A 26,088-nucleotide genomic window follows, 5' to 3' on the forward strand; every position below is an offset into this window, starting at 1 on the left:
TGTACCCTCTCTCTCTCAAATTGCAGATTGAAGCTTATTGTATTAGGGTCGCTACTTCCCAATGGCTCCTTCACTTTGAGGTCCCTGATAATTTCTGGTTTGTTGCACAATACCAGATCCAGAATTGTCTTCTCCCTGGTAGGCTCCAGCACCAGCTGTTCTAAGAATCCATCTCTGAGGCACTCCACAAAGTCTCTTTCCTGAGGTCCAATACCATCCTGATTCTCCCAGTCTATCTGCATGTTGAAATCCCCCATAACAACTGTAGTAACATCTTTGCGACAGGCCAATTTCAGCTCCTGATTCAACTTACATCCGACATCCAGACTACTGTTTGGGGGCCTGTAAATAACTCCCAAGAGGGCCTTTTTACCCTTAGAATTTCTCAGCTCTATCCACACTGACTCTACATCCCCCGCACAAGGGACTGAATATCATCCCTTACCAACATGGCCACCCCATCCCCCTCTGCCCGTCGGTCTGTCCTTACAATAGCACGTGTCACCTTGAATATTCATTTTCCAGGCCCTGTCTCAGTTATCCTCACAATATCGTATCTGCCAATGTCCAAAAGAGCCTCAAGCTCATCCATCTTATTTCTAATGCTTCGTGCATTCATGTATAGTATTTTTAATTTGTTACTGCCCTCACCCTTCCCATCAACTCCTATTTCACTCAACCTTACAGCATGATCCTTTTTGAGTTTTCTGCTTCATTGATACAGTTGTCTTTCTTGACTTAATTTGTTACGGTATAATGTCTAGGTCATTACAGAGAGGAACATCATTCTCATGTCTTTATCAAAAATGCTGGTAATTATCATAATGTTTAATATTAAAACATTGGAGCAGGAGTAGCAGTCCCATTTGCTTACATAAAACAATATCCTTTATATATGTAGTCTCCAGCACATGCAAAAGCATCATACTGAGGCTAACTAATCATCTTAAACTGGCTTCTAGTGTAACCCTTAGCGCAGTTCAGATTGTTCAATGTATGATTTCCAGTTGCAGAATCCTATCTAATGATGGATATACTTTTCTGAGTCATTAAAAGCACAAGGTAGCTGAGCCTGATTGGCATGTAACACATTACTAATAGTCAGCAGGAAGTACTGTTCCCTCTGAACAACTAGAACTCGTTCAATGATTAGATACTTACAGTGTGGAAACAGGCCCTTCGGCCCAACAAGACCACACCAACCCTCCGAAGAGCAACCCACCCAGACCCATTCCCCTACATTTACCCCTTCACCTAACACGACGGGCAATTTAGCATGGCCAATTCACTTAACCTGCACATTTTTGGACTGTGGGAGGGGACATAAATTTAAGGTGAAGGGTGGAAGGTATAGGAGAGATGTCAGGGGTAGGAACTTTAAGCAGAGAGTGGTGGGGGTATGGAATGCGCTGCCTGTGGGAGTGGCAGAGTCAGAATAATTGGCGAACTTTAAGTGGCAATTGGATAGGTACATGAATGGGTACTTAAGCTAGGACAAATGTTCGGCACAACATCGTGGGCCGAAGGGTCTGTTCTGTGCTGTATTGTTCTATGTTCTATGTTCTATGTACCCGGAGGGTGCCCATGCAGACACGGGAGAATGTGCAAACTCCACATAGACAGTTGCCTGAGGCGGGAATTGAACCCGAGTGTCTGGCGCTGTGAGGCAGAGACTGTGCCACCATGCAGCCCATGTGAGCTTTTAACACCAGTTCTAAATGAGTAGGCCATATACACTGGAAAGCATTCCTTCATGTTCATGACCATACAAGACCTACATGTTGACAGCAAACGTATGCCCACATGCTCTTTCAACATCGCGACCTTATTTGCCAATGTAACACCTTAAAAAGACATTTAAACTTTCACTGTCATGGCAATCTTGATGTGCCACCCCATGTCTGAATCTGTGCTCATCAAACACATGAACTTAGTTACTTATTCAGTTAAGTTCAGTTTTAATTAAACTATGATTCCAAAAATAGGTGGTGTTGCCATGGGATCACCTGGATCCCTTGCTAACATCTGTGTTGCTTATCATGAGAAGAGGACCTTTAATGGAAAGACCACTAACCTTCATGTTTCCAACGTATAGATGACATGTTTACGATACTTGAACCCACAGAGGGAAGGGCTTTTGTTAGATAACTTAATAAACTCCATTCCATGCTCAAATTTATCATCGAAATGGGAGAATCAAATTATCTCCCTATTCTCAGTGTATCAGTCTGACAATGGATTTTTAACTTTTATCTCTCAAAGCCTATGTTCACCGGTCAATTTACACACTCCGATTCCTACAGTTACACGTGCTACAAAATCAATTTATTAGCAACTCTGTGCTAGATATCTGCTTACTGTAAGACTGATGCTGAGATAAGGCATATCCAAACCATCCTGCATGATAATGGATACCTTCATCAAGATATTACGCCATGTGTATTGAAAATCTCAAGAAACAGCCTATTTTCATCCCTGAGGGATACTTAATCTACCTCAGATTACCCTGGAAAAGTAAAATGTCTTAAAATAGTTGAATAACAGATCAACTGATCTGTCTCATACTGCGGCTATGCACTAAATTCAAAAACCACTTGTGAAAGTATAAATCAAATTCAAAGACGCAATGATACAGTCTGTGTCTAGAATCATTGAACTAATGATCCAAACGTCATTGATGCAAGGTATTAATGCATTCTATACATTAAGTATATAGAATGTGGTGAGTCCTAAGAGCATGCTTCTACTGCCTGGCTTATCTACAAATCTAAACAAAAAGCTGGAATTCTTGTCTAAGTTCAGGCCCTCGCTTACAGTTTGCTACAGTATTTAACATAATTCTAATTATTTCTAAAATATATTGCCTTGAGGTCATGATTTCATGTAATTGCCAAGAAAAAGTACTAGACCTTTTTCCACTTTGATACAGAATAAGAGTTCTTTTGTCATGTCTGGTATGAAGGCGATATTGTTTTACAGGAGAAAGGAAGTACTGAAGGGATTGGTCCCCTTGAAGGTAAATTAAATCACTCGGGCCAGATGAATATCCTACATTGTTAAAGGAACCCAGGGAGGGAATAGTGGATGTTCGAAGGCTCATTTTCCAATTCTCACTAAAACAGGCAATGTACCAGAGGACTGAAGTTCAAACATTGTACCATTACTCAAAAACAGCATGAAGGAAGAATTATAGGTGGGTTGATGTACAAATTACTAGAATCAATATTGAGAGATAGGCTTCATTGTTATTTAGAAAGGTATGGATTAATCAGACATAGTCCACATGGTTTTGTTACTGGAAGGCTGTGTCTAAATAACTTAATTGAATTTTTATAGTTTGGAAGCAAGCCATTTGGTCTATCAAGTCTACACTGACCCTCCAAAGAGCATCCCTTCCAGACCTGTCTTGTAACCCTGCATTTCCCATGTCTAACTCACCAAGCCTACACATCCCTGGGCACAATGGGCAATTTAGCATGGTTGATCCATCTAACCTACAAGTCTTTGGATTGTAGGAGGAAACCAGAGCCCCAAAGGAAACCCACACAGCGCCAGGTCCTTGGCACTGTGAGGCAACAATGTTAACTACTGAGTCACCCCCTTGAGAAAGTACCAAGAAGGATTGATGAGGGCACTGCAATGGATCTCATCTACATAAATCTCAAGGTATTTAATGAGGTCTTATATGACAGGCTTATCAGGAAAATTAAAACCACAGATGAAGTTTTATGTACAGTTCTGGTCACCACATTACAAAAACAGCACAATTGCTCTAGAGTACAGAAGAGATTTATAAAAATTTTCAAACACTTGAAAATTGCAGCTATAACAAAAGATGGGCTAGGGTTATTTTTCTTAGAACAGAGGAGATTGAAGGGTATCTTAAAGGGAATGTACCAAATAATGAGGGGCTCAGTTAGAGTGCATAGGGAAACTCTTTCTTCTGACAGAGAGGTCAATGATCAGGGAGTACAAATGATTGATATAAGGATTGGTTAAGACATCAGGAAGTCAATTGGAGAAGTCAACGTTTTGTGTTTAACTTTTCTTCAGGACATCTTGAGGCCTAAAGAAGGGTTACACACAAAACATTGACTTCTCCCACTTCTGATGCTGCCTGGCTTACAGCGTTCTTCCAGCCTCCTGCTTGTCTACCTTGGATTCCAGCATCTGCACTCATTTTGCCTCAAGTCATGATGAAAAACACTTTATTCTAGAGTATGGTAGATATCTGGAATACTACCTTTGAGCTAGGCATCCATTAGAGAGCTTATCCTGATTCCTGTGAACATCAGTTGGCTCAGTGCCACACTTGGTCAAATGATGTCTTGATGTCGTTTCTTGATGATCTGCCTGACAGCACTATTAACAACACCTTCTATTGTTTTGGTAATGATTGAAGGGAAAGCCAATGAGGCTGTCAGGTTCGATTTGACTCCAACCAATGGAAAGTTTTCCTTTTAATTCTTGTTGGCCTCAGTTTCCTCAATACCACACTTAGTCAAATGTTGTTTTGATGTCAAGACTAGTCACTCTTGCCTCCCTTCTTGAGTTTAGCTCCTTTATACATATTGGACTAAGTTTGTGTGATAAGGTTAGGAACTCAGGGCAGCACAGTGGCTCAGTGGTTAGCACTGCTGCCTCACAGCACCAGGGGCCTGGGTTCGAGTTCCACCTTGGGCGACTGTCTGTGTAGAGCTTGCACATTGTCCCTGTGTCTGCGTGGGTTTCCTCCAGGTGCTCCGGTTTCCTCCAACAATCCAAATATGTGCAGGTTAGGTGAATTAGCCATAGTGTTAGATGTGTTAGTCAGGGGTAAATATAGGGTAGGGAAATGGGTCTGGATGGGTTACTCTTTGGAGGGGTGGTGTGGATTTGTTGGGATGAAGGGTCTGTTTCTATACTGAAGGGAATCTAAACTAAGTGGCCCTGACAGAACCCAACTGAGTGTCCTAGAACTACAGAAATGTTGCACCTCAGAAATAGGCCATTCAGCTCATCATGTCTGTGCTCGATTCAATAAACTTCAGACCCACTTACTCTCACTTCATCCATAAACTCGCAGGTTACAATGCTTCAGGTGCAGATGCCCTTCAACTTTTTGAGGGTTCCTGTCTCCAACAGACTGGATAATGGTTGTGGAGTTTAATCATCTTAGTGCAGGGACATTATTGCAGGAATTCTTCAAACAACTATCCTAGATCCAATGTTCTTAAAGCTGTTTCAATTATTTTCTGTCCCTCATAAGGTCAAACGATGGCTGATGATTGAACAATGTTCAGCATCATTCATGACTCCTTAGATACTGAAGAATTCATGTCCATGTGCAGTAAGACAGGAAAAGTAGCAAGTAACATTTGTGCCATCCAATAGCCAGGCAGTGCCTATCTCTCTCGACATTCAAGATCATTACCATCCATGAATCCCCACTATTAAAATCCTGGGAGTTACCATTGAGCAGAAACTGAACAGGACCCATCACATATATACTGTGAATGTAAGAGAAGATCAGAGGCTGGGAATTCTGCAAACAATAAGTCAACTCCAGACAAAAAACAATTCACTGTCTAAAGGCACAGATCAGAATACTGGCCTGGATGGCTGTAGCCTCAGCAACACTCAAAAAAGAAATCTTGACATCATCCAGAACTAGAATACCTGCTCAATTGGGACATCATCCACCAATATGGACATCTACTCCCTTCAGCACCAATGTACACTGGCAGCAACATGGGGCACCTGCAAATGCACTGCAGCAACTCACCAAGCCAGCACTTTCCAAACCTTTGGCCTCACCATCTGGAAAGGACAATGGCAGCAGGGAACACAACCACCAAGTTATTCTCCAAATCACACACCAACTTGATTTGGAACTAGTTGCATCATTCCTTCACCGTTGCATTCAAAATCCTGGAACTCCCTCCCTAATAGCACTGGGGATGTTATTATACCACTCAAGCTGTTCACCACTATCTACTGAAAGGGAAATTAGGAATAGGCAATCAATATTGAACATGGCAGTCGTCCTCACATCCTGTGAACTATTGAAACAATACGTATCTCAAGCCAGTTCTTCCAATCCCTTGAGCATTGGAGTGAGTTTTAGTATTCTGCTTTGTATTGGCAAAATGATCCATTATACAAGATGAGATTCTATCCCTCAATTTAAAACTCCACATCTTGGCTATTTATCTCGGCATGATGGGTTTTATTTTTCTCAGTAGGGTCTAAGTCACCTGCACCATTTTTAATGTGATAAATGTTAAAAGGCAGAATGATAGTTCAATGCTCAAATAGAAAACCTATCTGGTCTCAATGGGATGCAAGCTGATTTACTGAGGAATGAAAGGTTAAAAAGGCAGCACAATAGCTCAGTTGTTAGCACTGCTGCCTCGCAGCACTAGGGTCCCAGGTTTGATCCCAGCCTTGGGTGTCTGTCTGTTGGAAGTTCCCACATTGTCCCCGTCTCTGCATGGGTTCCCTCCAGGTGCTCTGGTTTCCTCCCACAGTCCAAAGATGTGCACGCTAGGTGCCAAACTAAATTATCTGTAGTGATCAGGGATGCGTAGGTTAGGATGATTAGCTATGGGAAATAAGGGGGCTTGATGGGTGGGATGGTCTTCAGAGGATTGGTGCAGACCTGATGGGCTGAATGGCCTCCTTCTACGCTGTAGGGATTCTAAGAACGTTTTGACAAAGTTCACCAATCATCCTTAAGTGGTCCCACAGACTGGACGGCTGCAACAGGTGAAAAAGAGAATGAGGTATACGAGGTAAATATAGGGCAGTGAGGGGGCAACTTATAGAGACAATAAATCCAGGGCAAAATTAATTCTCATTTGGGAAAGCATGCAAACACAAATAAATGCATTCTGAAGTTGCTTGATATTTATAGTGCTCTTTTCTTTTTAATCTTTGTTTCTTCCTCTTTCCTTTTTGCCTTACTTGTAGCTTGTTTTGTTTTCACTTTGCATGTTGTAGCTCTTGCTTTACAATTTATAAATGTGTAAAAGCACAAAAGCTGAAAGTCCAATTAGAAAATATCCAAACACACTTTTGTTTAAAGATTCATCGTTGAGCACAATCAAAATGCACTAAGAAAGCAATGGATATCCTGCCAAAGCAATAATATCCATGTCTTACAAAAGTCTGATTGGCATTTGACAGAAACTGTGGAATGAGGTGATTGTTTGACAATGCCTCAATAAGGAGTTGCAGCAACACTTGAAAACTAGAAAAAAAATTGAATGTGAATCCACCCTGGAATAAATTAAGCATTGTATATGTATGGATTTTCTTGTCACATTAGTGGTTAAGTAGGCGTCTAATTTCCAAACTGCTTTATCTGCCAGATCTTCTGATTCCAATACTGAAAAACACTGGGAAATTGCTGCTATGAGGATTGTAATGGCATCTAAAATTGTGATTCAGCAGAAGTGATACCACAAGAGCCCAGTCTGATGGTCCTCCCAAGAGCTGTCAGCATATTATGGACAGGTTGGTAAGAAATGCATTGGTATAGTTGATCGATTCCAATAGCATCTAACTTGCACTTGTTCATGAGACAGGGGAAATCGGGCTCTGATTTTCAGACATATTCTGACTTACTTTTCTTTCTCCATTTTTTTTCCAAATAATAAGACATTACTTCTGGGTTCAAAAATTAAAACATTGAATATGCGTCTCCTTGTAAGATTCTGTAAATCCCTTTTTTAGCAATAGAATCATTGGGGCACAGAGCCTCACACACGGCACCTCACATTTTCAATGCATTATCTGAGACGACATGGCACCTATTGTTAAAGTTCACTTAAGAATGTAACTTTTTAAAAAAAAAATAAGTTCTGGATTTTACATATGAAAGAACTGAAACCAACATGGTCATTCGAAAAGATGAGAGAATTAACAAACAATCCAGGTCTTTTTCAATATATATTTTCAGTTGCATTACACTGTAAACTTCTGCTGTAAAATTTTGTGTCTTACAACCTTAAACTTCACAACCACCTGATGAAGGAGCAGCGCTCTGAAAGCTAGTGCTTCCAAATAAACCTGTTGGCCTAATAACCTGGTGCTGTGTGATTTTTGACTTTGTGCACCGCAGTCCAACACCGGCATCTCCTCATCACATCTACTTTCCTTTGCATTTACCTAAGAGCTTTCTATATTTTATTATCTAACCCACCAGTTCCCCTTATATTGGCTAACTTTCTTCTGCTGTCTGTTTGTCTTTTGTTTCTTTATATCCAGATTTTATTTCAGTCTCTTCACCACTTTTGTTTTTCCTGCATGTTCTTGAGCTGGAATGGGATTAAAGAAAAAGAGTTCCTGAGAAATCTTAGTGCATATCATAAAAGGAAGACTGAAATCTTTAGATTAATAATCCAAGGCTTGTCAAAGTAAAGGTAGGTCAGGCAGCATCCAAGGAGCACGAGGGTTGACATTTCGGGCTGGAGTTCTTAATCAGGAATGAGGCTGAGAGCCTCGGGGGTGGAGAGATAAATGGGAGGGGGAGTGGGGGTAGGGAGAAATTAGCTGAGAGTGCAATAGGTGGATGGAGGTGGGGGATAAAGGTGATAGGTCAGAGAGAAAGGTGGAGCAGATAGGTGGGAAGGAAGATTGACAGGTGGGACAGGTCATGAGGACGGTGCTGAGTTGGAAGGTTGGAATTGGGATAAGGTGGGGGGAGGAAAAATGAGGAAACTGGTGAACCAGTTCCAATCATCCACCTCAGCACCATCCTCATGACCTGTTCAACCTGTCCATCTTCCTTCACACCTATCTGCTCCTCCCTCCTCTCTGACCTATCACCATTACCCCACCTCCATCCACCTATTGCACTCTCAGCTACCTTCCCCCTGCCCCCTCCCATTTGTCTCTCCACCCCCGAGGCTCCCAGCTTCATTCCTGATGAAGGGCTTTTGCCCGGAACATCGGCCCTCCTGCTCCTCAGATGCTGCTTAGCTTGCCGTGCTTTTCCAGCATCAACTCTGGACACTGATCTCCAGCATCTGCAGTCCTCACTTTCACCTAAAGGAAAGGTAGGGCCAACTAGTGACTGAAAAGGAGAGATAAAGGGCAGAATGATAAGTTAATGCTCAAATAGAAAAACTATCTGGTCTGGATAAGCTGCAAGCTAGTTTACTGAGGAATGAAAGGGTATTAATAACCATGATCATATTAAATGGTGAAGTGGTATTGAGGGGATGAATTGCCTACTCCCATTCTTCATTCTTAAATGAGGGAGGTTCTGGCAATAATCTTCCAGTCCTTGCTCAAGTGTCTGAGACTAGAGGGCTCAAATGTTACACTCTTGGTGAAAAAGAGTGCAATTTAATCAGTAAGTACAGAAAAGTCAATTTATTGTTGATGATGGGACAACTTGGAGAGACCATAATCCAGGGCAAAATTAATTTTAATTTGAGAAACATGAACGTAAAAGACAGTTGCTTCTAGTAGAATAGTTAATATATTTCTTTCTACTCTTGTTGTTATTTTATGGTATTATTCTTAAAGAGTTAGGATTTACATTGTTTTGTTAATATGGTATATCCGGAGTGCCCCAATCTTTACTACTTTACTACAATCAGATATCAAGCAACAAAGCTCCAACATTTCTGATCTAAAAGTGTCATAAATTTGACTTTTGAGAAGCTTAAGATGTGACCCCGAAAACCCACATCACCTCTCTTATCACCCATGATGTTTGTCGACTGCACACAGTGCCTGACGGAATATATCTGTTTTACAGCCCATTATTTATATATCTGCATACATTTAACTTTCATCCTATTGCAACACAGCTAACCATCATTGCCAAATTATCATTCTTAGTCATTTCTTTGCCGACTTAAATTATGCCTCTTAAGGAGTCATAGTTTCATACAGCACAGAAACAAACCCTTCAGCCCAACTAGTCCATGCTGACTATAATTCCAAAGAAAACTAGTCCCACCTGCCTGCACTTGGCCCATGTCTCTCCAAACATTTCTTATTTATGTACTTATCCAAATGTGTTTTAAACATTGTAACTGTACCCAGATCCTCTGGAAGTTCATGCCACACACGAACCACTCTCTGTGTAAAAAAAAGTTGCCTTTCCCCTCTCATCTGAAAAATAAGCTCCTTAGTCTTGAAATCCCCCACCCTAGGAAAAAGATACCTGCCAGTCACCTTATCTCTACCCCTGATTATTTTATAAACCTCTATAAAGCCATCTTTCAACCTCCTACACTCCAATGAAAAACATCCCAGCCTCTCCAGCCTCTCCCCATAACTCAAACCCTCCATTCCCAGCAACATCCTGGTAAATCTCTTCTGAACCCTCTCCAACTTAGTAACATCCTTCCTATAACAGGGCAACCAGAAGTGAACACAGTACTCCAGAAAAAGCCTCACCAACATCCTGTACAACCTGAACATAATGTCCCAACTCTTATACTCAAAGGTCTGAGCAATGAAAGCAAGTGAGGTAAACACCTCCTTAACCACCCTCTCTATATGTGATGCAAACTTCAAAGAATTATGTACCTGAACTCCATGGTCTCACTGTTCTACAACACTACCCAAGGCTTTATGTTTAGTTTTGTTTTATCATAACACAATACCTTGTAATTAGAAGTCTTGCACGATCACTCATTTTCTAATCATATCTGATTTTAACCTGTATTGTATTGTCTTTTATAATTCTCCACTTATTTTATAACAGCAAGTCCAGCATTGTTCTCTCTGACATAACTATTTTAATCAATTAATAGTTGATAATCATGTGTAGAGCTCAGTGGCCCACCTATACAGGTAACTGGTGTCTCATGTATCTCAAACAAGTACAAATAGGAATTAGAGATAGGACTCTCCACCAGTGTACCTGTCAGGAGGTGCAGAGCTGTCAAATTCTGCCTGGCTAGATGCAACTGCTGAACATCAAGGATCATTGACTGAGGACTGTAACGAGGGAGCAACAGAAGATATGTGAAGTTCTGGCAGCCAGTTCAGCTGTTGTAAAGACAGAGTGATGTTTCAAATCTTCATTCTGATGTCTATGTCCACGCGAAGTGTAGAGCACTAGATGTAGCAGTTTACTGAGTGAATGCGAGGAATGCAAGATCCTGCGAATCCCTTGGGAAGAAAGATGCACCAACACTAGTGTCCTCAGCCAGGCCAACATCTCCCGCATTGAGGCACTGACCCTCCTTGATCGGCTGTGATGGGCTGGGCACATTGGTCCCATGGCCGACACAAGATTCCCCGACTAGGTGCTCTATTCCCAGCTCCAAAATGGCAGGCGAGCTCCAGGTGGGACAGAGGAAGTGCTTCAGGGATACCTTCAAGGCCTCACTGGGGAAGTGCAGCATTCCCACAGAGACCTGGGAATCACTGGCCCAAGACTGTCCAAGCGGAGGAAGAGCATCTGGGAAGGCGTTGAGTACCTCGAGAATTGCTGTTGGGGAAAACATGGAAGCCAGGCGAAAATGGCATCAGGAGTGCACTGCCAAATCCACCCCTTCCCATGACCATTACCTACCCCAAGTATAACAGAGCCTGCTGTAGCCCCATCAGTCTATACAGCCACCTATGGACTCACCCTGAGAATGGAAGAGAATCATCCTTGTGTGCGAGGGACCAGCGATGGTGATGAGGATGATGATACTTGGGATCAGATGCAGCCTACCTTTTCAAGTGAGGATTGAAGAAAGCTCCCCTCAGTCATTCAGTACCTCAGTGCTGGGTGGCTGGATCATGGGGAGAGAATGGGTAGAAAGAGCATGTCGAAGTGGGGACTTTGCTCAAAGTCGTTCCATGCTCACCCACTTCTATCCACCTAATCAAAGCCTCACATACTGCCACCGGTTTCTTCTGCCCCTGTGCACATACAGTTTTTGGATACCAATCAGTGCCAAAACACACAAACACTATCAGACAAGAGCACTTAAACATTCAGAGCATCTCTAGCTCTGTAGAAGTAACACTGACTGCAGCACAGAGGAGCACCAGGAAAGAGAAAGAGTAAAGATTTACAGTTGCACAAGAGTCATCACTTTGGAGAAATATTACCTATCCCTTTCATGTTTGAGTCATAAGGCCTATTTCTAAGTTCCATTGACCCGTTGTCCCCATTTTTGCCCGTGACCTGCCAAGTCAACTTGGACCTAGTGAAGAATGCTATGGAAAGGCTTAAAGACCAGAAATAGGCAAGGGATGTATTGTTTACTGTGGGACTGATTTTGATTTGTTTTATTTATTATTGTCACATGTCTTGAGATACAGTGAAAAGTATTGTTTGGTTCTGGGGGTTTGGGGTAGAGCACAATGGTTTCAGAATTGGTGTCTCTTTGGCTGCACTGCCTTAGATCGACTGACTGGTACATACCTGAATCAGCCCAGCCCAAACATCCCTGCCAGTTTAATGTGCACCTCTTGGAGCACCTTCCACCTCATGCTGTTCCATTGGTCACCCTTTCTCTTCCAACAAAGTTGCAAACTGTTTATGATCTTCAGCAAGACCACTAATACTCTGGAAACCCTGCTTGTTGCAAACTAGGCTCCCCTGGATCTGTAGAGGCATCTAAAACATATCTTCAGTTCCTGGTTTGTGGCTTCAATGACAGCCCATGTACTGATGTGATTCCTGCTGGACTTCTCCTGGTTATCTGAAATAGGTCTCTAATAGTGTCATCAGGCATGGCTTTCAAGGCTAACATGTGTCTTCAAACAGCTGTCTAGTGTTTCTGTTCTGATGGGTAAACATCTGTGGGATATTTGACTCATGCACAATGCCTGCATCCTGTCATTATCACTGGCTGTCTTGTACTGACATGATGGTGGTTACAGGTGAGCTGAATATTGGAATCCCTTTAAGTTGATATAAACGCTCCAATAATCAGTGACACCTTTTGATTATGACCTGTGCAATCTACAAGTCTCTGTTGGAGCCTAGCAAGACCAGCAAATCTGTGAGCCCTCCCATTCTGCTTCCCTCGTCAGCAATAGCACGCAGAAGTGATGACCTTGCAAAACAGAGCACTTATGCCCATAAGTTTCACTTATAGCAATTGATTGAGAGAAACAGCAAAGATTTACTAAGTAGGTCACTGAAAGGAACTAGAGGTGAAGAAACTAAAATCTGTTGTAACTTTGACGATCATTGCCACCTTCTTTCAAAAGGCTGCAGAGGTCAACAACTATTGGACTAGAAAGTCAGACTCTCTTGAGATTGATGTCCAGCCAACAAGATATTTCTTGAGGTACACAACTGTAGTCATTCCTGTAGTTCTGTGGAGCAACAGGTAGTTGAGGAGATTACTGCTGCTGCCGCTCAAATCCTTTTGGCGAAATTTACAAGGTGGTAAAAATGACCTTCAAAGTTTTGGAAATCATTAATAAGTTGAATGCACTCAGTCAGAATAGAAACTGAAAGAACTGCGGATGCTTAAATCAGAAACAAAAACAGAAATTGCTGGAAAAGCTCAGCAGGTCTGGCAGCATCTGTGGAGAGTTCACTCGGCCCGAAAAATGCTGCCAGACCTGCTGAGCTTTTCCAGCACCCTCTGTTTTTGTCACTCAATAAATCTTGTGCGTAAAAGCATTTAACTAGATGCTGTTAGATTTCAGTTTTAAAGTCTTTCTTCCTGTCATTTTCTCAATTTGTTAATTCTTACTGGTCTCTCACCTTGTTTTGCAAAGCATATTCCAAAAAACATGTGGAAGGTTAGATACAAACTGGTGAATTGAAGTAGCTGGTAAGCACTTAACATAATAAATGGCCAAACCAACTGGCCTACAAAACGTCCCCACCAGATGAGGACATGTACATATTAAAGCTGGATGTCCATGGGGACCTGCTGACTTCTGGAAGCACTGACAGTTCCAACAGTTTTTATTTCCCACCCTGGATGAGCTTGAAAAACTGTTCTATTCGAAGAATTTAAAAATATGTTTTAATAGATAGTTAAATGGAAGGGACATGGAAACAAACATGTTGCACTTCATGTAGAGTCCAGACATTCTGATTGGAATGTGGGAAGATGTTTTTTGAAAAATGATCCATTTTCATTGATAGAAATTAAAATTTGGTCTGGTTATGAGGTATATTATATGTTAACAGAGTAACTTTTGGTACATAGGTCCTGAAGCGGAGGACTGAGAATGTGAGGACATGAAACTAAACTAAACTAAACACAACCTTTTTATGTTTCAGTTTTTTTGGTCACATTTTGAAGATGTAGGAATCCTTCTGAACTATATTGTGCAGGGCTGAGTAGCTAGTTAGTGTTTCTTTTCAAATTGAGTGTTTGATATGTGGACTGTAAGAATGCCAGGGTTCAGATAAGGACACAAACTGTCCTTGAACTGTTGCAATCCATGTTGTGATGGTAATATTTTTCTAACTGACCTGCTCGGAGATGTTATTACACACCTCTGTGGTGCTAATTTTATTTTCCCTGCTGAACAGCAATTTTCAAATTGTGAATTTCACAAAGCCACTTCACATTGCATTCAGCGTCCGGTGTAGGCAACACGGAGTGGTGATAAGCAATTTGCCCTTTAGGAATAATAGTTATCGAGGCACAAGTGGAAACTTGCATGGTTGTTTTCTTTTGGTAGTAACTTATCTAAACTTCTTCAATAAAAATAAAGCAAAAAACAAGCCACTGCTTAAAACAAGAAAAAACAGTAAACATTTGGTGGCTCAGTGGTTAGCACTGCTGCCTCAGCACCAGGGACCCAGGTCCAATTGCACTCTTGGGCAACTGTAAGAAGTTTGCACATTCTCCCTAGGTCTGCGTGGGTTTCCTCCAGGTGCTCCGGTTTCCTCCCACAGTCCAAAGATATGTAGGTTAGGTGGATTGACTGTGCTAAACTGCCCCATAGTGTCCAGGGATGTGCAGGCTAGGTGGGTTAGCCATGGGAAATGCAGAGTTACAGGGATAGGGTAGGGAGTGGGTCTGGTTGCGATGCTCTTTGGAAGGTTGGTATGGGCTGATATGGATTCTTCAACACTGCAGGGATTTTATGATTAAACAAACTACTGTGGAGCACAATGATAGAATATTCTAAGAGACCAAATAATTATTTACAGGATAAAAGATAGGAAAAGTGACAACAAAGGAGAAATGCAAGTCAAAGAAGAAAGATGTACACTAAACTTCTGCATTTAAAGATAAAGATATCTAAGGAGATAGCAACAGGAAACAGGGCAAACATAACTGTATTCACAGATTTGGCATTCATCTTGCACAGTTTGCATATATTATTGATAACCAGCAGCCACCAGCATCCATAATCCCTAAAGGGTAAAGTTATGGACCTACAATATCAGAAGACTGCAATCCCGATTGAACCTTTGGAAACATGAGTGGCTGGTTGAGCAATAACTTTGGATGTGCAGTGTTAGCTGCTGAGGGTCATCACCAACATCATTGACAGTTTAGTTACAGAGCTCACTCAGTTTCAAGTAGCATATGTTTAGTTTTCCAGCACTACCTTGTCTCTGGAGGTGGATTCTCGCTGTAAATGTTAAGCGCAATCAACGCACGTGCTTTGTCAGTGTGAACATTGGATAAAGGGGTGTATGTGTTTTTGTATGTGAAGTACACTTATGCATTGAAATCTGAACAACAACTGCTTTCATAAATATTGTAGGCTATTTTATTGCATATGGCTATTGAGACAGCATTCAAGATCAATACAGATATAGTACAATATACTATTCTAAATCAATTATTCATCTTCCGGCAGCATTACATTCAATGTTATATACAATATATACAACGGAAGACACAGCAAGATATGTTAAAGTTACAATTATCTCTTGTCTGGTCACAAGAAGAAATATTACTTAATGTTGTATTTCCTGACATCTGAAAACTAAAAAATAACATGAAAACACTGCTTTTGTATTATTTAGAGTTTAAACAGCATCAAGACAAAAAGAAAACACGCACTGAACTGAAAGGGACAAAATATACAGATCGCAAACTTTGCTGCACACTCTAGTGATCTTTGTAACTAGCGTAGACAGTTATATATTAAATTGCGTTCTGAACTGTAAACTAAGGATGTAAAAATTGCATACAGTTACATGTTTTGATACAGTGAAGTTATGAAACTTATTTAGTGGCAAGTGTTACTTAGCTCAGTACATTCCATACTCTGCTGTTGTCTCAGGTAATGTAATTTATAGTCAGCATTTTTTCTTTCAGTGCCATGATTGTAAGTGGCTTTTAATGTAGATTCGGCCACTTTATCAAGATTACCTTTAATCCATTTTTATGTAATGTAAAAATTAGCAATGCTCACAGTACTGATTTTCTTTGTACAGTACATTTACACACACCATTAGGCATAACTATAATGGAATCAACCTCAATACAGAGACCTTCACACCGGTCTGTAACTTCAATTACTGGCATTGCAGAAAATTGTGTCTACATTCAGAAATATCTGGCACTTTCATCAACTGTTCTGGTATTAATAAATAACTTAGCAGAAAGGTCTTGAGGAACCACATTCACCAAAAGCAGTACTGATCAGTCCAAGTTCTGCATTCAACGTAAGAAGCACTCACGGTTAAGAAATAGCAAGAACATTATTCTCTATATATCTTTTAAACAAAACCTGCTGACTCCCCTCTTAAGGAATCAAAGTTACGTCTTAAATAATTTGTACAGTTGATAATGTTTTGCATTCAATTGCATTTAATATTTACATTCTGATGCAGCTCAAAATATGTGAAAATCCTATCGCCCGCATTTGTAATATTACATTTCTCTTCCCTATATTGACTTGTGGAAGGCTACCTTCCTGGTCTTAGTGAAAGTGCTTGGCTGCATCTTACTGGGTCTTTCATGGATCTTTTGATCCAAATCCAATGTCCTGAAATTGCACTTTATTTCCCTCTTACAAGACCATTTTGTTTTATCTTAAGTTAGGCTCAAACTAACCAACATGGGATCTTTCTGGAACAAGGCAAGCCCAAAACTCTGGCTCATCACACAGTTAACTATATTCAAGATGTTAAACAAGATGTTAAGGCCTAGGGTTTGCGTATCGGGAGTTCAGTAGCGATAAAGCAAAGTTTGTGCACCTTCTCCCATGAAAGGCTGACTTTAATAATTAAACGAGGTAGGATTTATACCAGGTCAGTAACATTCCAGTTCAGTCGGTTCCTGGTGTGAGATACATTGCAAAAAAGTAATGTGGTCAAGGTGTTACCAGACTGGGAAAGTTAAAGGTACTAACATTTGGCCATATCTCAGCTGAAAGATAGGCCTAACTGGCAACAACTAACATACTGCTAAATAAGTACTGCTTCAGTGCACTCCACCCAAAGAAGGATGAGGGTGATCAATATCCATAGCAAAAACTAATGAGGCAGAAAGCTTCCTTGTCCTTGAAGGTACGCTGTGCATTGCAGTGTTATAATAGTCTCGAGGCATTATTGGTTACCCATTCACAATGAGGAAAGAAGGTAAACTTGAGCAGCATTCCACAAAAGGTGTTGCTGAGCAGCATCGCTTGTGTGAGGTTCCAGAGATGAAGGGTCCGTCAGTCTGAAAGAACAGAAATAAAAAACGTTGCTTGAAACAAATGATAAATTTACAATTCATTTTGTAACATAGAACTTGAATATCATCTAAAAATAGATGATTTTCTTTCTTTGAAATCATCAGGACAACTTCAAGAATTCCAAATTTCAAACCATCGCTGAATTTATACTGCAGGGGAGGTTGGCCAGCACATTGACTCTGGCAGAATATGTTTCTCCAGCTGTTCACAAAAGCTGGAGTACAGAGCACACTCAACCAGCTCATGCTCGCAGAACCCAAACTAACTCGTCTATGTTTAGGTAGAATGCTTCGATTGGACATCAATTGCTGAACAGTCCTGAATGCACTGATGGCTACGAGGAGAAAGTGAGGTCTGCAGATGCTGGAGATCAGAGCTGAAAATGTGTTGCTGGAAAAGCGCAGCAGGTCAGGCAGCATCCAAGGAGCAGGAGAATCGACGTTTCGGGCATGAGCCCTTCTTCAGGAAGGGCTGAAGAAGGATTCCTGAAGAAGGGCTCATGCCCGAAACGTCGATTCTCCTGCTCCTTGGATGCTGCCTGACCTGCACTGATGGCTGCACCAACATCCAATTTAAGTTCATTAAAAAGTACTAGCTTTCGGAGCATTGCTCCTTCTTCGGGTAGCTGCGGAGCAGGATCATAAGGCACGGAATTTATAGCAAAAGATCATAGCGTCATGCATGCAACTGATACGATATATTGAACAAACCTAGATTGCTGTTAAGTCTTTCATCCTTTCGAATGGTTTGCAGGTTTTGGTTCACTAATATGTAAATGTCAGAACTACTTTTAAGTCACATTCTCAAGATAACAAGGTTTTATTTAAAAAAAAAGAGTGACATCTCAGCTCAGACAACATATTTAAGTTAATCAGTTTAGTTCATAACCCATCTCATTCACACTTGATCTTTTCAAAGTGGCATTCCTTCCCTCCCAGGGACATATTCCTTTTAAATAACACAAAAGTGTTCTTTCTTATTTTCTTTGTTAAATTATCCAGAATCATGGAGAACCTATAGTTCCCCATTGCTTTCTCCATGGTAGTGCCTCAGTCAATCACAGTCGACTTGCAAACCAACTAGCACCCACTCCTCCTATTGTAAAAATTGTTACGATTGCATAAAATTTAGATTTCCTTTGTACTTATCCTAGTGAGTACAAAAAATGCTTCAGCAATATGTCTCTCATTTCAACAATGTAAACTTTGCAATATAGACATTCACATGTTGATTTTGCTTAGACTAGTTCTTTGCAGTTATTTTATTTACTTAATAAACTATTTACATAGACAGAAGGCTCAGATAACAAGCTGCAGCTATTTCCAGCACTTGAGCCTGTATCTGTGAAATCCCTCTCCAAAGTTGTTTGGTTAGTTAGCTAAGTGCAGTAACAATTCACATGGGAAATGTTGCTTTCGAGGCCGTGTTTATTTCTGCAGCAAAACATAAGTTTAAGGATTAAGGCAAGGAATTCAGAAAACAATGCAAGTGGGTGGTTTGCAGAACATGAAGAGCATTGTAGATGCAGTGTGTTTTAATTTCATGGTTCTGGGAAGAAAGTTAAATTAGCAGAGCTTGTTAATAGTCTGCAGGTCTGACATGGAATACTGGAAGTCAGGTCCATGCTTTGATTACACTGCAACTTCAAATACAACCTACAATACCTCTGCCCTATTTTTGAATGTATATTTGTTTAGTTTTGAAAAAGAAGCTACGGTTGACTGGAGTTTTAAAATGGAGTAACTATGTCTAACCCTTCAACATGGCTTTATAATTTGTGCTGTTAAGATACGCAGCTTTACAATTTCAACTTTTTGTTATTAAACCTCTGCAATTTTCTACTTGACAGTTAACAGACAAAATTGAGTCTTAAAAACAGAAGATTTGATTCTCAAAAAGATTCAGGCCTGACCTTTAAACTAACTGAATAAGAACAGACCTAAGCAGTGAGAGAGGTTTCTGGAAAGTATGAATTGGGTGTTTACAATGGGAATACTGTGCTCTAAATATTACTGTTGGCACAAGTTCTTTTCAATTTCCTAAAGTGCAGTTATCAGGAGCCTGAACACAGGCTCCTTTTGTTTTTCAACATCCCATTGAATTTTTAACAAAAGAACTCCAAAAGATAATCATTATCAGATGCAGAACAATCTGCTGCTTGAAAGTCAAACTCTTGAAAGAAGGGTTTTGAAACATAAGATAAACATTGAGGGGATGAAGTTAGTTTATAGCAGCATCATGGAACAGTGTTGGTGTATTAACAGCTGATTTTGTTTCAGCCCAGCCACACTTCTTATCACGAAGATCACAGACAATTAATTCAAACGTTTTTTTCTGGAGATTCGATTCCAAGTCTCGCTGACACTTTTACTTGGTTGGCATTTGAAATTCTTGATGACATTTTTTCAAGACAATTCGAAGTAAAAACTTATCAATGAAGAACCATGAAAGCAGAAAAACAGAAACAAAATCAGAAACTGCTGGAAAGGTCCTGGCAGGATGTGTGGACTGGGAAAGCAGAGTTAATGTTTCGGGTCCAGCGAGCCTTCGGAATGAGAGTGACAACTGTTGAAAGTAAAACATTGGCCTCTGGTTCACTGGCTGCCCAACCCACACTGTCGGATTACACAGCTCTCCATCTCGCCAGGTGCCAGCAACAGCCAGCAGCTTGCTGCGGTCAGAGAATTTGATGACCAGGCGCCAACTTAGGCCTAGCCTGCTGTAAAATGGCTGAGGATGTGCTGGCCAAGTGGAGAGAGACTCGCCCCCATCTGCACTGTAACATTTAGCCCTCTGGGTGCATCACTATAATGATAAAATGATAGCGTGCAGCAAATGGTCACTTCGCAAGAAGTCCCTTGCTAACACATGTTCTTTTGTTTTTGAAGAATAGAGTATGATGAGTGTGAGGCACACAACTCATTTTTGGTTTAGCGTTTCTCACAAGGCTAGTTGACCAGACATATGTCATCTACTTGAGAGGGTGTTTATGGTCAACTACATACTGTAACATTGATCACATGTAGTTCAGACCAGATCAAAGTGATTTCCCTTCTCTGAAGAACATGAGCAAACTTGTTGACAGTACGGGATCATTCACAGTCATTTAAATGATCAGCTACTAACTACATTTAGATCATAAGATATAAATGTAGGTTCACTGAACCTGCTTCCCCCATTCAGTAAGATCATCATGACTGATTGGATTGTGGCCTCAACTCCCTTGTTGGCCAACATTCATTTGCCTTGTTGGGGTGGCAGCATGGTAGCTCAGTGGTTAGCATTGCTGCCTCACAGCGCCAGGGACCGGGTTCAATTCCAGCCTCAGGTGACTGCCTGTGTGGAGTTTGCATATTCTCCCCGTGTCTGCGTGGGTTTCAAAGATGTGCAGGTCAGGTGAATTGGCCATGCTAAATTGCCCATAGTGTTAGATGCATTAGTCAGAGGGAAATGGGTCTGGGTGGGTTACTTTAGAGGGTTGGTGTGGACTTGTTGCGCCAAATGGCCTGTCTCCACCCTGTAAGGAATCTAATCTAGTTATATTTGTTCACTATATTCTTTAATTGCATGACACTGTGATCTTTTGCTATAAATTCTGTGTCTTATGATCCTGCCCCACTAGTTACCTGATGAAGGAGCAGCACACTGAAAGCTTCCAAATAAACCTGTTGGACTATAACCTGGTGTTGTGTTATTTTTAACTTTGCTCACCTCAGTCCAACACTGGCACCTCCACATCATAACATCTATCTAGTTCAATCTTAAATATGTTTAAAGACCCAGTCTCTACTCGTCCCTAGGGAAAAGAATCTCAAAGACTTCTAAGAGATTAAACAAACCCTCCCATCTTCACCTTAAATATGAGGCAACATAATTTTAAATGATGACCCTTATTTTAGATTACCCCACTAAAGGATTCATCCTTTCAGCATCTACCATGTCAATCCTTATGTTTTAATAACACCAGGTCTTGTTCTTCTAAACTCCAACTAGTATAGATCCATTCTGGTCAAACTTTCCTCAGAAGACCAGCTCTTCAAACCATGAATCAGCCCCGTGAACCTTCTCTGAACTACTTCCAATGCAAACATATCTCTCCTTAGGTACAGTGACCAAATCTCTGTGCAGCACTCTAAGGGAAGTCTCACTAGTGTGCCGCATAGTTGCAGCAAACCCTTCCAATGTAGTTTCACTACATGACCAAGCTATTGTCTAGCACTGTTTTGTATATTCAGTTAAGATACATCGATCACAACATGTGATCTGTATGAATTGGGCTCTTACTTATCCTCTGCAGAAATTCATTCAAAAGCGGAGAATAATACACCCATTGCCAAATCACTTCCAATGTATTTGTTGTATAGTTCTTTAATCTTCTCAGTAACAATTGCTGGGAGGGATTGTTCAGTAAGTATCGGCTAGTAAAGCAGGATGTTTGCAAACTCCTGCGACTGCTAAGAGATTCAGCATTACATTCTAGGATGTTAATATCCAACACAAAACAAATACGAGTCAGATCATCATCATCATCATCATCACAAAAGGAACCAGCTATGGTGCTAAGGTATATTTGTGTACAGTGACACTGTGAAACCAATATTGTCCAACTAGTTAGCATCTGTTGTAACTTCTGTATACATAAAACTGACTGAGTGTTAGCATTTGTATATCTGGAGTCAGATGTACCACATCAGACCTGAGCACACGCTCTCGGTATGTACTCCAGTGCATTAAGTTAGAGAGCTGCAATATCTGAATGAGATATTAAATCAAGACCCCACCTCGCTTCTTAGGTGGCTATAAAATATTCTGCCTTAATGGGGAAAGAGCGTGATACTTTTCCAAGAGTCTTGTCTAACTTCCATACCTCTAGCATTACAACAAAAGCAGATTAACTGCTCATTTCTCTTCATGCTGATCATGGAGCTTGCTGTAATGCAATGGCCATGTTTATCTACATAATTGATACTTTTAAAGTGTAAGCACTTTAGGCCATTGCAAAGCTACAAAAGATGCAAATCATTGCCTTTTCCCTTTTCTGTAATCTGCTTATTTGACTGTAATGTTTATCCTTCTAACTTGGTTTCTTTTTATCTACTTTATACTATGAATGGTGATGTAACTTTTTTTTCTTTATGTATTTTGTATCTAGGTATTTTGTACCTAACATGGTGCCGTGACCGACAATGCTGTAAACTTTTCACAGTACTCCTGTACTCGAGTACATGGGACAAAAAAAATGCCTAATTCTAATTCTCCTTCCTTGCTGTCAACAGTATGAGGCTGAACTAGACTGACTGAACATCTCGGTGTAGTGTTTGTAGCAGAGATCAACTTCCAACCACAATTCAATGTCACCACTAACACCACCGACTTGCACCTCCCTAAAATTGCTTATTATTATCCATGTCTCAGCTCACCTGTTCTGAAATCCCGATCCGTGCCTTGGTTGCTATGAGAATCAGATATTCCTGGTTATCCCTTGATCTATCTTCTTTAAATTTGAGGTTATCCAAAACTCTCTGGCCATGGCCTACCTTGCCTCTAAGTTGGTACTATCCCTCTGCTTGCTGACATGAAATGGCCCCCTTTAAAGAAGCACTTCACATTTAAAATTTTATCCTTTATTTTCCAATCTGTCTATGGCCTTGTCCTCCCTAATCTCTGTAATCTCCTCTGGCCTCAGCTAATGCGGCACTGGCCTCTTAAGCATCCTTAATCTCGACCGCATCATAACCAGTGGCTATGTTTCACTTCTGGGGTTCCAATTTCTAGAATTGCCTCCCTAAATCATTTTCCTGATACCTGTCTTCCTACTTGAAAATTCTCCTTAACCTACCTCTGACAAAGCTTCTGGGCAACTCCTCTTTTTTTAAAAAATGTTTTTAAAAACAGCTCATGTTTTGGAGATAAATAACATTCCTGTGAAGTGCACTGGGAAAGTTACTGAATTCAAAGCACTATATAAACACAGGTTGTTGCTGTTAAATATATATTAGCATAATTCTATCCCTGTTTAAGCATTGGCCTATTGTGGTATGAAAATAATTGGTCAAAGAGGTAAAACAAGCAAAGTTTGGTTGTAAAATGGTGCTTATTGGGTTCGCATTCCCAGCACTTTGTTTAACTCGATGAAATAGATTCAGTAGATCTTTCATTCTCATCAACAATCATCGTCTTCTCATGCGCGTTAAGGTCCAGTTACAAGAACCATGTAGCCACATCACTGTCAGCCGGCCCAAGCTCAAAATGATGAGGCAGCACCATTCACAATCACACCTTAGTGACACCATAAGAGACACCATTCAAACAATCTTCCAGGGATGAAGAGTCTATGACTAGACTTTCTGACTGGCTGGATATTAAGTTGCACAATAATTAACAGCAATCAAAAGAGTTTAACCAAAAACACACACAAATTATCCAAGAATAGTCTTCGCTAGACGAGCTAGCAACCATGCCATTAATTTCTCCATTTGCATGGTTTCTTACCTTATTTTGTGCCAGTACCAATCTACTAATGCATTGGGGTAGCATCAGCATTTAAAATAGTTACTTTATAACACACAGTGTGAAGAATGTGATTTTAAAAACATCTATTTACGCTGGACTTCCAAGAAACAATGGTTAACTTGTAGACAATATGCAATGCCAGCAAATTATAATAAATTGCTTACAATAAGAGATTATGTTCTTAAATAAGACTGATGAAGGTATCAACATGAGGTTTCCCAAGTCTCTAACATGTTCCAAATTGTATCTCATTCCGAATTTGACGAACAAGCTGTTTTAATTGTGTAGCCAAAGTACAACTGTCACTGCTATCAGCTGTTGAAATTTTAGCTAAACTAAAAACTTCAGCTGGTGATAATATCCTGTGCTGGTAAGTGGCTTGGTATTGGTTGCAATATGATGATTGAAACATGCCCAAAATCTAATCCAATCTGGACTTGAGTAAATGAGATTAGGCCCTCCAAGGATGGGGTAATAAATTGGTAAACAGAAAATGTCTGCATGTAGTCACAGTGACTTGGTTTAGGGACTCTTAAGCAATGCTGTGTAATAACTGTGTGCACTATCAGAATGCTATGTAACTTGAAAAACAAACTCAGTGCACCCATTTGAAATATTTACTAAAACGGAGTTCCAAAATCATGATCTATCATAGACAGTATTATAAAAGTAAACACTGGCTGAATTTCCTCTCCAACAGCAGAATTACAGGAGTTTCTTATAAATTTCACATAATCTGTGCACCGTAAAATAGTAGAAATATTTTTCTAACATGCTAAAATGATGTTTGATAAACTTGATTGTAGAATTACAATAAACTAACCAAGTTTTGACTGAAGACTTGACTGATTTATTGTTTAAAAATGGAAAATTGGAATATGCATAACTTGTATTCAGAAGGATGAGGTGAAATGTACTTCAAAATCAATAGCAACACTACTGTCCTTCAAATGATATCCAGAATCTTTCAAGGTAATTGAAGGGAAAAGAGTCGGCAGAAAGAGATAAGAGAAGAGATTATAGGGGTGTATTTAAAGGGGTCAATTTTGAGGTCTCTTTTCAAAACAGCAGGAACAGCAGCGGAAGCCTTTTCATGATATAACATCACAACTGTTCATCTGTGCAGCAGTTCATGGAATGAAATGAAGTGAAAAGGAGGAAACAGAAATAACATTTTCAACACATCGGTCTTCCCAAAAGCTTTCACTTCAACGGTGTAGCCGGTGTACTCAACTGGTCACAAGGTAGGAAGGTTCAACAGCTATTAACTGTGACAATTGTATGGCTACACAATTACAACAACTTGTTAGTCTAATTCAGAATGATATACAATTTGGATATGTTTCAGACTCAGGAAACCTCATTATTGTATCTTCATCGATTTTATTTAAGAAAATAATCCAGCATAAATAAGATGTTTTTAAATCACTTTCTTCACACGGTGTGTAATGAAATAAATATTTTAAACTCTGATGCTATTCCAATGTATTGGTACTTTGGCACTGGGACGAAAAGGAGAAATTAATAGTATGATTGCTTCAGTGCTCTGTTCAGGTATTGAACAGGTACAATTTAAGATTCTAACACATAATAGTGACCCATTTCTATAACGTAGCTTACATGGTTTCAATTTTCATCCTGGGACTTAAATTAGGTCACTAACATCCACCCAAATTATGTTCTTTTTTTTGTTTTGAAACAATCTGCCTCCCCGTCACTATTTGGATCATGCTGAGAAAGAAAATCAGATGGGGAAAGACTACTGTAAAGTTATTTGCACGTTTTAGGTTTTTAAAACATATTATGACTTACTGTTCAGAAATGCAAGGCATCTGTTATAGATTGTGAAGGGAGTATGTTAAGTTAAAAACCAATCACCTCCGATCCTCCTGCCCACTATGCTTCTTCCCTCCTCCTCATTAAATAAAAGCGAGTCTCAGTATGTTATGAAGGGACATTTATTAGAATTCCACTTCAGGGTACAACAACTTTGCATAATGGAAGAAG

The 26,088-nt window shown here is 40.3% G+C and overlaps 1 protein-coding gene across 1 annotated transcript in view; it reads right to left on the reverse strand.

Moving 5' to 3' along the window:
* Positions 1-15,632: 15,632 nt before the first annotated feature.
* The window catches only part of LOC122550450 (insulin receptor substrate 2-like), a 45,133-nt gene continuing 34,677 nt past the window's right edge, over positions 15,633-26,088 (reverse strand). Inside the window, exon 2 of the mRNA XM_043691192.1 lies at positions 15,633-17,552. Coding sequence (XP_043547127.1) covers positions 17,548-17,552 — 5 coding nt within the window. The 3' untranslated portion in view covers positions 15,633-17,547. The remainder of the gene's footprint in view (positions 17,553-26,088) is intronic.

The sequence above is a fragment of the Chiloscyllium plagiosum genome, chromosome 6 (assembly GCF_004010195.1).
Source record: "Chiloscyllium plagiosum isolate BGI_BamShark_2017 chromosome 6, ASM401019v2, whole genome shotgun sequence".
In the NCBI taxonomy this organism is placed as follows: domain Eukaryota; kingdom Metazoa; phylum Chordata; class Chondrichthyes; order Orectolobiformes; family Hemiscylliidae; genus Chiloscyllium; species Chiloscyllium plagiosum.